At 39.7% G+C, this 11,341-nt stretch overlaps 3 protein-coding genes across 3 annotated transcripts; 2 read left to right on the top strand and 1 right to left on the bottom strand.

Moving 5' to 3' along the window:
* Positions 1 to 94: 94 nt before the first annotated feature.
* On the bottom strand, positions 95 to 647 carry LOC114516255 (histone H1-beta, late embryonic-like). The gene has a single exon (XM_028535677.1). It carries the CDS (start codon positions 612 to 614, stop codon positions 117 to 119), a length of 498 nt encoding a protein of 165 aa, XP_028391478.1. The 5' UTR covers positions 615 to 647; the 3' UTR covers positions 95 to 116.
* A 1,411-nt stretch (positions 648 to 2,058) lies between these two features.
* LOC114515784 (histone H3) lies at positions 2,059 to 2,672 on the top strand. The gene has a single exon (XM_028535083.1). The coding sequence runs from the start codon at positions 2,118 to 2,120 to the stop codon at positions 2,526 to 2,528; it is 411 nt and encodes a 136-aa protein (XP_028390884.1). The 5' UTR covers positions 2,059 to 2,117; the 3' UTR covers positions 2,529 to 2,672.
* A 2,480-nt stretch (positions 2,673 to 5,152) lies between these two features.
* LOC114515900 (PDZ domain-containing protein 7-like) lies at positions 5,153 to 10,579 on the top strand. The gene is made up of 13 exons (XM_028535218.1): positions 5,153 to 6,148; positions 6,413 to 6,473; positions 6,581 to 6,744; positions 7,054 to 7,201; positions 7,599 to 7,677; positions 7,769 to 7,951; positions 8,036 to 8,455; positions 8,568 to 8,659; positions 8,958 to 9,052; positions 9,174 to 9,268; positions 9,478 to 9,546; positions 9,725 to 9,934; positions 10,323 to 10,579. Exons 1-13 carry the CDS (start codon positions 5,505 to 5,507, stop codon positions 10,577 to 10,579), a joined length of 2,517 nt encoding a protein of 838 aa, XP_028391019.1. The 5' UTR covers positions 5,153 to 5,504.
* The last annotated feature ends 762 nt before the right edge of the window (positions 10,580 to 11,341 follow it).

The raw sequence follows: 11,341 nt of genomic DNA on the forward strand, positions 1-11,341 counted from the left end.
GATTTGAAAGGTTTCCTTGGTTTGGACAATATCGAGTTATAACGCTCATTTCTTTTACAAATTTGGTGGCTCTGAAAAGAGCCGTTTTGTTTTGTCTTTAAAAGACGGTATTAAATTTATTTCTTTGCAGATTTCTTAGCGGCAGGCTTCTTAGGCTTCGCAGCTGGTTTCTTTCCAACTTTCTTTGGCGTTGGTTTCTTTGCAGCCTTCTTGGCCGGAGATTTTCCTTTGCTCGCCTTCTTCGCTGCAGGCTTCTTCTTTGGTGTACCAGACTTCTTAACCGATGCCTTTGCTGTTGGTTTCTTTGCAGAGGGTTTCTTGTCCTTCTTAGCTTTCGTTGCCTCGGGCTTTTTCGGTTTCGTGGGCTTCTTCACAACCTTTGGTTTTGCTAGCTGAATTGCTAGCTTCTTACCCGCGTCGGTCAATACGTATTTCTTCGCTCCCCCGGTACCAACTTTGACATTGCCTTCTTCGATAAGTTTCTTGATCGCTTTTCTCACTGAAACGCTTACTCTCTCGGATATGCCTTCGTGATTGGCTTTTATGTATTTAACAATCTTCTGTTGGCTACAACCGCCGCGTTCTTTAAGTCCGGCGATAGCTTTCAAGACCATTTCCAAGTAAGGCGGATGAGAACGTTTTGCATTTGTTGGATTAGACATCTTCAATACGCTGTGATTAACTTCTTCGCTGTAGCTAGCTAAGAGCCTAAGAGAACGGTTAAATTAATGTTGCAAATGAGGACCACACGAAATTGTAACTTTTTGAAAGTTGCGCGTGGTTATATGATAGCTGGCCGGACCACAACGTAGAGACTTGCAACATTCAACATGGTGGTCATTTTACCATAAAATTGTGTTTCTTCATCGACTTGTAGTGTCGATTTTCGGACGAATTTTTCGATTGTATGCATAGTCGGTTAGGTGAAAGTATTTATACGGACTTTGAAATTAGTGATTTGTTCTTTATGGAGCTTTTCGGCCGAACGCAATTCTTCAATTTTCTAAAATATATAAAATATTCAGTATGCATTAGCCGCATAGTTGATCTTTAAACTGTTCGTCTCGGTCGATGTAAGCTTTGTTTTCACTTTAAATTCTACCCACTAAGAATTCCGGTTATAAACTTCGATACCATAAAACGTTATTTTTGAATTCGCATTATTTCAAAGTGAATTTCCTTGTTGAATTGTAGTAGAAAACACAATACGTGTCCGAAGTTTTGTATCTCCGACAAGCGAAACCGTTGCAAGTTCAACCAAATTTTGAGGTTTCCAATGCTTGAAAAACTGTGCTTACGTGCGCTTGTACTGAGATGAGAAAATATTACGAGACAAATATTCAATAAATAGACTCGGCTGGCCGGCATGGCGACAATGATCATATATTCTAGGTCTAGGAAGCTGTGTTAGTGAGCAATATAGGTAATATGAATAATGAACGTCAGGGACAGGGTGGAATGCAAAGTCTAAGACCAAAAAACCAATCCCCCAAATACAGAACAATTAAAACCATTTATACTTTAATTTCATGTAGTGAAATAAGTTCACGCTATCTCGTGATTTCTCGTCGTCGATTATGATAAAACTAGCACATTACATGAAGTGACCATCGGCTTTATTTACAGTATAACAAAGTATACAGACATAGTCAATGACGAACAACGGGGCTTGATTTGATGGAACCATCGATATTAATGACAGGACTGAGTGTCATATATTGAGTGATAGTATTCAAACAAAAAAATTCTGTCACTTGGCAAATATAAGGTGGATATAATATAGATAAAACGTTTACAATATTGCAAGCATGTCTGTGCAAGCTTTTTCTATTATGAGGATCCAAAACCCAAATTACTAACTACCCAGTTACCAGTTACCAAGGAATCTCTGTGAGTACACCAATCACAGAGCGCCATTTCTAGGGCGTAACAAATTTGAATACCAATATTTATCCAATCAGATTATGATTTCTTTCTTCTAAATCAACCAATAATGATGGTGCTTCACAAGCCTATAAAAACAGTGGCGCAAAATTTGATTTCATCTTCATCAGTCGATTATCGTCAGAGATAAATATTTGAAGTAGTTTTGACATCGTGTTAGAAATTGTATTACAATGGCTCGTACCAAGCAAACCGCTCGTAAATCAACTGGTGGAAAAGCACCAAGAAAGACCTTGGCAACGAAAGCTGCTCGTAAGAGTGCCCCAGCTACCGGTGGTGTAAAGAAACCTCACAGATACAGGCCAGGAACTGTCGCCCTTCGAGAAATCCGTCGTTATCAGAAATCCACTGAGCTTCTGATCCGCAAACTGCCTTTCCAACGGTTGGTTCGTGAGATTGCTCAAGATTTCAAGACCGATCTTCGTTTCCAAAGCTCGGCCGTCATGGCTTTACAAGAAGCAAGCGAAGCTTACCTTGTTGGTCTGTTTGAAGACACAAACTTGTGCGCCATCCACGCCAAACGAGTCACGATCATGCCTAAAGACATCCAGCTCGCTCGACGAATCCGTGGTGAACGTGCCTAAATCGAGTCCTAAAGACAACAACAAAAAACCCGGCTCTTTTAAGAGCCACAAAATCTAAAAAAGAGTAAAACCGAAATCGAGATAAATGCGAAAATTCATTTTAATAGTGACACACAGCATCACACATAAGAAAGCACTTTGTAATCTTACACCATTTGTAAACAAATTCCCCTAGATAAAGGATTTTTAATTAAGGAGTCCTCCAAAGTGCTTCTGTCTAGTTGCATTATAAGCAATATCCCAATAAATTTCCTAAACCTGGGGCAATATAACCACATTTCATTCCCCCTAATTCAGTCTGCGAGCAGGCTAGACAAATAATTTTTTATAAGGAATGCTCAGCAGTACTCGTCACGATGACCACCCTATTTTATTTAATATATTTTTATGTTTTATCTAATTCTCTCCTGACGTATGAAATGTAGTCTGTCATTGATAAAGCACCATTGCAATAATTTTACTTGATTTGCCCCCATATATATTGCAAGTCGACAAACAATAAAACATCTATCAGAAGTAAACTAGAAGCGGGAAAGTGAAGATATTTCGTCTAGAATTGGAGCAAAGTACAACATATGTTGCAAAAATATAGTTTGTGTCTACATCAGCGGTCATGCTCGTAAGAGAAATATGTATAAATCAACCTTCTCTGAATAGGGTAAATATTGTGAAATATTTTATTGTCGACCATCGCAAGGAATATGGATCAAAGTGTAAATGCAAAACTTTCGTAATTATAAATTTTAATATCTAAACCCACCAATCGTATCACAGAATGCGAACCAATTAGAAGGCGATCTTTTTAACCAATCAGGAGTCGTCTCTTTTATCCAATCAAAATCATTATAGTATCGTCTTCGAAGACGTCCGGCCACTTCAGAGCGTATTTATTCCCGCCAGTAGAAACGGAATGACATCATTCTCGCAAACTCGTCACAAGAGGACTATTTCGTATCGAAGCTAAGAAGGTAAAATGTCAGGTCGCGGTAAAGGAGGCAAAGGTCTTGGAAAGGGGGGCGCAAAGCGTCATCGTAAAATCTTACGAGACAACATCCAGGGAATCACGAAGCCCGCCATTCGTCGTCTTGCTCGTCGTGGTGGAGTTAAACGTATCTCTGGTCTGATCTACGAAGAAACTCGTGGTGTTCTAAAAGTGTTCCTTGAGAACGTCATTCGTGATGCTGTCACATACACCGAGCACGCCAAGAGGAAGACTGTCACAGCTATGGATGTTGTCTATGCCTTGAAACGACAAGGAAGAACCCTCTATGGTTTCGGCGGTTAGATATTGAAGAAGACAAAGACAATTTAAACAAACGGCTCTTTTAAGAGCCACCAAATCTCGCAAAAGAATATGAATTATAATCGCGTTCAAACTACGGAATATCTCCTCCAGGTTATTCTAACAATTCCGACCTTTGCATTTCCAAATTAACAACTTAACGGTGTTTCGCCTGCCATGAATTTTATCATTCTGTTACTCTCATTTTGATGACGCTTGTGAATATGCTTCGTATTTTATTGGAAGAACAGATACTTTTATATTTATATGAACCTGAACTCTAAAGCATGTAGCATTGCCTAATACGCTTTTTATCTGATGACCATGGCTGCTTCTTTAGCTTCTAGTCGAGTCTTAGTTTGCAAGAATTTAGATTTGGAAGAAGGAAGGTTTATAAAATATGTTCATAATCTCCAAACTATAACTTATGTAATGAGAATCACAGTGTTCAATAAATGATGAACTTACAATTTTACTTTTAGTTGGAATTTGAATATAATATAACGAGGCTTGTACAAGTTTATGACTATGCAGTAAAACTGTCCTTGACTTCGGAGTAGAGATGTAAAATATTTGCAGTGAGGGGTGTGTTGCATTCCGTTTGTACAAACCATTCACTTCGTCTTTGTATATATTTTAGTCCCAATTCCTGGAACTCACCAACCACAATGGAAGTGCCGGTGTGCCTTCGCTAATCAATCTGTTAAAATTTTTATCAATTTTCCTTTCCAAATTGCTCTTGCGGCCTAAAACTACAAGATGAATTTAAAAGATTATGATGCATAACTTGTTTTGTTTCCAGAAGTATTTGTTTGTTTCCACTTTCCATGCAGAAGTATTTAATAGTGCACATGAAATCTTGTACCAAACACATTGTCACGATATAAAATGACTACAAGAAATCGCACAAGCAGATACTTTTTTGTATTCAAAAGCTCATCGTACTCTTTGAGTGTGACAATTGAAATTATTAATTCACGTTAAAACGTGGTTGAGATCTCCCACTCGATGCATAGAGTTTGGATGTGAGTGCGCCTTTAGAGATCAATCATTTGATTCATTTCCCAATTATAGATTGGTATCCCGTTTATACGACAATGAAACTGTACGAAATGACCTTAAACGAAGTGATTCCAACTCGGGTACTTGCTAACCTAATGAGTTTATTAAGATTTAAGAAGCTTACGAAATTTGAGCTTCATTTGGGTAAAAAACTTGTAATTGGATCACAATGAGCAGTATTCAATGTCATAATAACAAACTAAAAGCTCGTACAATGAAACCCTCTGCCTGTATAGCTGCATCGAGTGAACAATACAGCGGCAATGTTGAGAGTAAGTTCTATAGTTGCTGCTTCCTCGACTGCAGCCATGAACACAAGTTACCCGACTGTCGCTTCCCACCCCCCACGAATACTACGCAACAATGCGTGGAATTTGATATATGTATGGTAATGATCTCAGATGATCTTTCAGTCTGCAAACAAATCTATTATAATGTAAACTCGATCACCATGACTTGGTCGCCATATAAACGACGCTTAATAAAGGGCAATTACTGAACTACAAAGGTGTTGTATTATGGCCGAAATAACTTAAAAAAACATCGTTTTCTCGGCGTGATCTGTCCCCCACTGTCGAGGTAGGGTATTCTATTCATGTATGGTGTAAAGGTGTAACAAATTATTTCAAAACATGTCGAATACAAGCCCACGAAACGCCGAAACATTAAGGAAATTTCAACGGGACGTTTCAAGATTGTTGACCGACACGGACAGGGATTATCTTCACGACCTTCTGAAAGATTTTCATTCCAGTAGGTCGGTGGAACATTTGGTTACTAGCTTAAAGTCATGTCTTGATACGCCGAAGAAGCTGGACTTGCTCGTTGACATACGTAACCTATTGCCAGCCAGCTACAGAAACAAGTTCGATAACTTAGCACCGTACAATATGATGTCAAAGCCATTCCGTCCTCCTAGTCAAACAGAGATGCATAAATCACACAGCACAAACTCATTGAAGTCGCGAAGAAACGGTAGCTTTCGTGTGGTGAACATTCAGAAACCAACTCCGGATTCTAGTTTGGGATTCTCGATACGTGGCGGTCGGGAGTTCGGTACTGGTGTATATATTTCTAACGTTGACGAAAACACTATGGCGCTCAAGGAAGGATTGCAAGTTGGCGACCAAGTTATCGAATGTAATGGTATCGATTTTGAAAATATCACCCACAGTTCAGCGGTCAAGTTGTTATCTGGTATTAGTAAAGTGAAGTTGGTAGTGAAATCGGAAGGCAGAGTACCTGAGTTTAATGAAATAAAAGCTGGTTTTTCATGGTGGGTTTTAAGTGATATTTACTCTAATCTTAATAAAGATAATTCAGCTTATGTTTGTCAACGCTTTGGATTGTTAATTATATGGCAGACAATAGGCGAGGCAGGTTATTATTTTATACTACAGGCAACCATACGCTCAATTTATACTTCCCTCCTGCGTCGAGGCTTGAACCTGAATGAGTGTCCTACGATTTCACCATGCAGTACAACTGTTGCACGCAATCTCAGTCAACAATTCTAAGTCAAGTTGTGGTATCTTTGCAGGGTTGATAGCCATGGTTTACCAGTTGAAGACGTGGTGAACGACAGTGATAATAGCGATAAGGTGAGGGGTTAACTTGCATTGGGCATATCCGGTGTAAAAAAACTAATATGGACACTACACACTTGCGTGCCAACTGCCAAGTCGTGACGAACGTGCTTCTGTTTTAGGCCAGTAGCGGGCATCATAGTCTCGAGTTTCAACCGAATATCAATCTTCTGAATAGTGTTGACGAGAAGAGGATAAATTTTGTAATTGATTCTGAAAACAATGAATTTATTGGATTCAATATCCGAGGGGGGAACGAGTATGGATTGGGGATTTATGTTTCAAAGTAAGTTTGGTATAGAAATTAGACTGATTAGCGCTGTCAACGATTTGTTTACGTATCAATTCCGCTAGCAATCTTTGAATATCATTGCATTGGTTATAAACTTATAATCACCAATAGTTTCATTATTGATTATCACCATCATCAATACATTGATCTTCACTGGTTACCTCAGAATTGAATTGGCACTACATATATTTGTTACCATAACGCCATTACTTTATTATGATGAATGAACTGAGATTTCAACGATAACCAAAGGGTTATCATCAAAATCTCAATTGATTATTCATTACAATGCTCTATATATAGAGTTGACAGAGGATCCGTGGCAGAGCACGCTGGACTGCAAGTTGGAGACCTCATACTGAATGTCAATGGTACAAGTTTTGAAAGTATTGCGCATCAAGACGCAGTTAACCTTTTAAAATCCCAGCAGCACATCATAATGACTGTGAAGGTACGTCACAGACTCACTGATCCCAGGTTAGCTGCGCAGAAAAGCGGAATTACTCTACTGAGTCGTTTGCGGTCAAACCATCCCGTTTCTAAACTTATCTCCAGCTCTCCCGTTCAGGTTTGGATCTTTTTGTTTTACAATCAAAATGTACACGCTTACAAACTGCTCTTATCAGGAATTGAAGAAATCGGCGTGCTAACCTGTTAACCCACACATCGCTTGATATTGACTGACTTGCAATTTCAAAACTCAACACTTCAGTCTATAGAAGAAGGAGATGACATCAGTCAACACTTTTCGTGCGCCTAAACTTTAAATTTCCCAATTTTTAGAATCACGAAGTTAGAACGTCTAGTTCTTACGCATTCTAATTCTAGAATCTTTTTTGTTTTTTTAGTCGGTTGGAATATTGCCTGCCTCACAACTGTTTTATTCCGATGTGTGTTGGATATACCCAGACGGGACCAAGGCAAATGGTAAATGATGCAGTATTCTATTCCGACCCCTTTAACAAGTGAATGCAACAATGATTTTCCACAGTTAACATATCTCCTTTTTCTGTGATAGTTTCCCACGAGACAAGACAGAATATGTCGACGCTATCTGTACCAGATACACGTTTTCAAGAAGCTTTGCGTAGGGACTCCAGTGTTCAAGTAGACTTGATAGAGCTCAGTCCATCTCCAAGTCTTTCAAGATCAGAGATTGGCATTCAGGCCGAGATCCCTGTGAAGGATATACAAATTGAAGGTACACGACAAGTAGAAGGGTAGTGAAGGTCAAAAATACCTAGCTTATTAGACATGAGGATATTAATAAGTACTACAAAAACAGTTTCAGAATCTGAGCTATATGAATCACCCAAAGAAGCGTTGCTCGAAAAAAAGCCCGCGAAAACTCCACAAGAAATATCCATCCAAACTGACCCTCCCCAGGCTTCTGAACCGAGTCCTTATGACGTCATACAAGCGGCCAGTCCTTACGTCACGAGTCTCAACACGAAGACGGCGAAGCTAAAAAGTGGCGATGATGAATCAACTGGAAGTGTGAATGAGCGCAGTTCGAACGGAAGTGGCGTGAGCGGCGATGACTTGCTGAGTCGATCAGGTGACAACGAAGATGGAAGCCATAGGAAGAGCGATAAACGAAAAGTGAAAAAGTCCAAGTCGTTCTTGCAAAAACAAGGGGACAAAATCAAAGCGAAGCTGAGCTTTAGGAAGAAGGGAGATCAGAAGCATAAAGTCCGCAAGAAAGGTAAGCAATGAGAAATTGTTCCACTCTTTCTCGCGAGAACCACCTTAAATAAAGGCCCTAGCATTCCTGATGCTAAATAGCGCATAATAAGATGAACTAACTGTTCTTTCAGGTTACAAAGAAATTATGAATCATGTTGATAACAGATGTAAAAACCTTCTTGACGACATTGATTATAACACGGTCATGACGGAAATTAAATCGGTAAGAAAACATTCATGCATGTTGAGACACCAGTACGAAACCCAATGGAACTTCTGTTACCATGGGAAGCGAGATCTACTTCAAGCATTCTTTTCTCAAAATAAAGAAGAGAAGAGTGTCTGTTTTGACGGAGGAATTCTCGTTTTACGGAGAATGATCCGTGATCTACTCGATCAGAATTCCTGATTACTGTAGCGACGGAATGAGCTGGAATTAAGAGTAGTTGAGAATATGATGGTCAGAAGCCATGGTCGGTTACAAGAAAGAACTGAAACACTTTCTTTATTAACTTCTCTAGTATAAGGACCAAGAAGTGGATGTCGAAGGACTGGTGAATAATTTGCTGGTAACACTGGACACTCCGAGAAAGGCTATTCTTCTCAGAGATATCAGGCATGTTGAAGCGATTGCAATCTTCAGTCATCTTTTCAAAACCGCTTTCACTACAGCTGTGTGCTGGCTGAACTCTACAACTATTTTTTCTGGTTTGTAATTTCTTGTGCGTCTGTTTCAGGGGTGTTATTCTTCCCTATGACGTCGGAAGATTTGATGCGATGATTTCAAATCGGGAGGTTGAAGCTCTGGAGTTTTACGGCAATAAGGCCCCAGGTACATTTAAGAAAGAAACAAGTTATCCTTTTGAACCTTCAAGTGCGAAAAGCTGTCGCTTTCTTGTTGTGTTTCTAGTGCCAACGATCAGATATTCTGCTAAAATTCTTGATGCAGTTTTGTTGCACCGATGAAGGTGCTATTAAATGCACTGATTGTTAAATGCGATAAAAAATTTTAATTTGACTTTTGTTGTCTTATTTTGTTAGCCTCTCCTGTCCTGGAAGACAATGAAATCACTACAAAACCAAAGAAGACCTTGGTTGAAGCTGTGCAAGGTAGATTATAGTCTCCGTGGAGAGTTTAGTGCTGTATAAGATACGTGGATCATAAAACCTATATTAAAGAGAACTAAGTGTGTTCGTTGGACGCACTTGTATTTGGCTCTGTGGTGCATGAGTGGAACGGATATGGTAGTGTATCATCGTATGGTAATGGTTTCTTTCCTCATTCTAGACAGCCACGGTAATTTCCATCTCCGTACTCGAAGCGAAGCTGAGCAAATCAAGAAAACACGCGAGGAACTAAAGAAAGAACGTCTTGCTTTAAAAGTCCAAGGATCGTCTATCTTAGAGCGAGAAGCGAAGAAGAGTGGACACGATGATAGAGCATCTTGGTCAAATGAAAATGCTAACAATAATATTGAGATGGGACCGATGATACAAGGTAAATAGAAAAAGAACTGCTTTGATTCAAGGAAACTCTATAACAATTAGATCTTTGAAGCCTAGCAATAGTTGTGTCCAGTTTTGTGGTCCACCTGTAATTCACACAGGCTAAACACGGTCCTCCTGGGCTATCTAGAATTGGGCTAACAAGGACATGAGACATAGCAAGCGAGAGCTTGCAAACGGCTTGCAAACATTCATCCCGGCGCAATAATGACGCGACCGAGCCAGAATTAAACAAGTGTGAATTGCACGAATTGCACTAGATTTGACAGGATATTACCTCATACCAGTGTAATCAAAAGGGAAATTAAACTACAATATGAATCTTGTTTGGTGATATTTCACGCTTACACTAACATCCAAACTTTATGTATTTCGTTCAGTTATCGATGCCTCGGCTGATTCTCCCCACCTCAGCACCTTTGGCGTGCCCTCACCTCCTCCTATATTGACCCCAGACCTCCCAGCCGTGGAGGTCGACGACACGTCCTTCACAAATCCAGCGAGCAGTTCAGAGTTTGGAAGTTTCCTGACAGTCCCTGATCGAGTCTCTGTTGAATACAAAGAAGCCGAAAAGCAACAGCTCAGTTTTGAACTGCCGAAGATACGCACAAGCATGGGTAGGTGCCGGTTAGATTAGGAAGAAGTGATCAAGGGTGTACGTGATTGGTGTCTGAACTGCATGAATTATCATCTTACAGGAATCAGTATCGGGGGGAAGCGCTTCACGCGCTCAACCTGAAATCCGCATCGAGAAGGTCTTTCCAGGTGGAGCTGCTGATGATGACGGAACTTTGCAGGTACACAAATTGTTGATTCAATCCACAAATAAAAAAAAACAGTATTAAGACCCAAACGTTTAGGCTTGATTGAGCTATACTTGCCTTTGATTTAATTTCTTTAATTTCTTTTTTAACTTTGATTAAATCAGAATCAGAAACCGACTAAAACGTTGAAGAATCTTGGCGCTATAGTCCTCTGTTTAAACTAATAAATTTAGAGTTAGTTAGAGACACCAATGAGAAAGAAAGGGCGCGAACTCCGCGAAGTCATAGTTCTCGTAATGAATTTGTCGTTTCTTCATTTAAATGATTTAGCCTGGATGGGAGCTTATCTCAATCGATGGTGAAAGTTTACAAGGTGTAAGTCATTCTGAAGCTGTGGATATCGTTAGAAGGGCATACAATGATAAGTCAAAAAGCGTCATGAATATTGTTTGCGTACCAAGCTAACTTTTAAGCTACATTTTCGATAACTCGTCGTCGTTGTCTACCCGTTGTTAGCAACGGCAGTCTTCTTCAACACGCGGGAACGTGAAGACATGCAAGTATATTACACGGTTGTGGTGGAAACATGGATGGCCATGCAATGTGGATAGCCATTTCAAAAGTTTTCCCTGTGA

This window comes from Dendronephthya gigantea, unplaced genomic scaffold (genome assembly GCF_004324835.1).
Source record: "Dendronephthya gigantea isolate DGI-Jeju-01 unplaced genomic scaffold, DenGig_1.0 000005F, whole genome shotgun sequence".
Classification (NCBI taxonomy): Eukaryota; Metazoa; Cnidaria; class Anthozoa; order Malacalcyonacea; family Nephtheidae; genus Dendronephthya; species Dendronephthya gigantea.

Excerpts from the sequence above, each read along its gene's own strand:
- LOC114516255 (XM_028535677.1), bottom strand. The coding sequence starts at position 614 with ATGGTCTTGAAAGCTATCGCCGGACTTAAAGAACGCGGCGGTTGTAGC.
- LOC114515784 (XM_028535083.1), top strand. The coding sequence starts at position 2,118 with ATGGCTCGTACCAAGCAAACCGCTCGTAAATCAACTGGTGGAAAAGCA.
- LOC114515900 (XM_028535218.1), top strand. The coding sequence starts at position 5,505 with ATGTCGAATACAAGCCCACGAAACGCCGAAACATTAAGGAAATTTCAA. Across the intron at positions 8,660-8,957 it reads TCATGACGGAAATTAAATCG|TATAAGGACCAAGAAGTGGA; the intron begins GTAAGAAAACAT and ends TAACTTCTCTAG. Across the intron at positions 9,053-9,173 it reads ATTCTTCTCAGAGATATCAG|GGGTGTTATTCTTCCCTATG; the intron begins GCATGTTGAAGC and ends CGTCTGTTTCAG.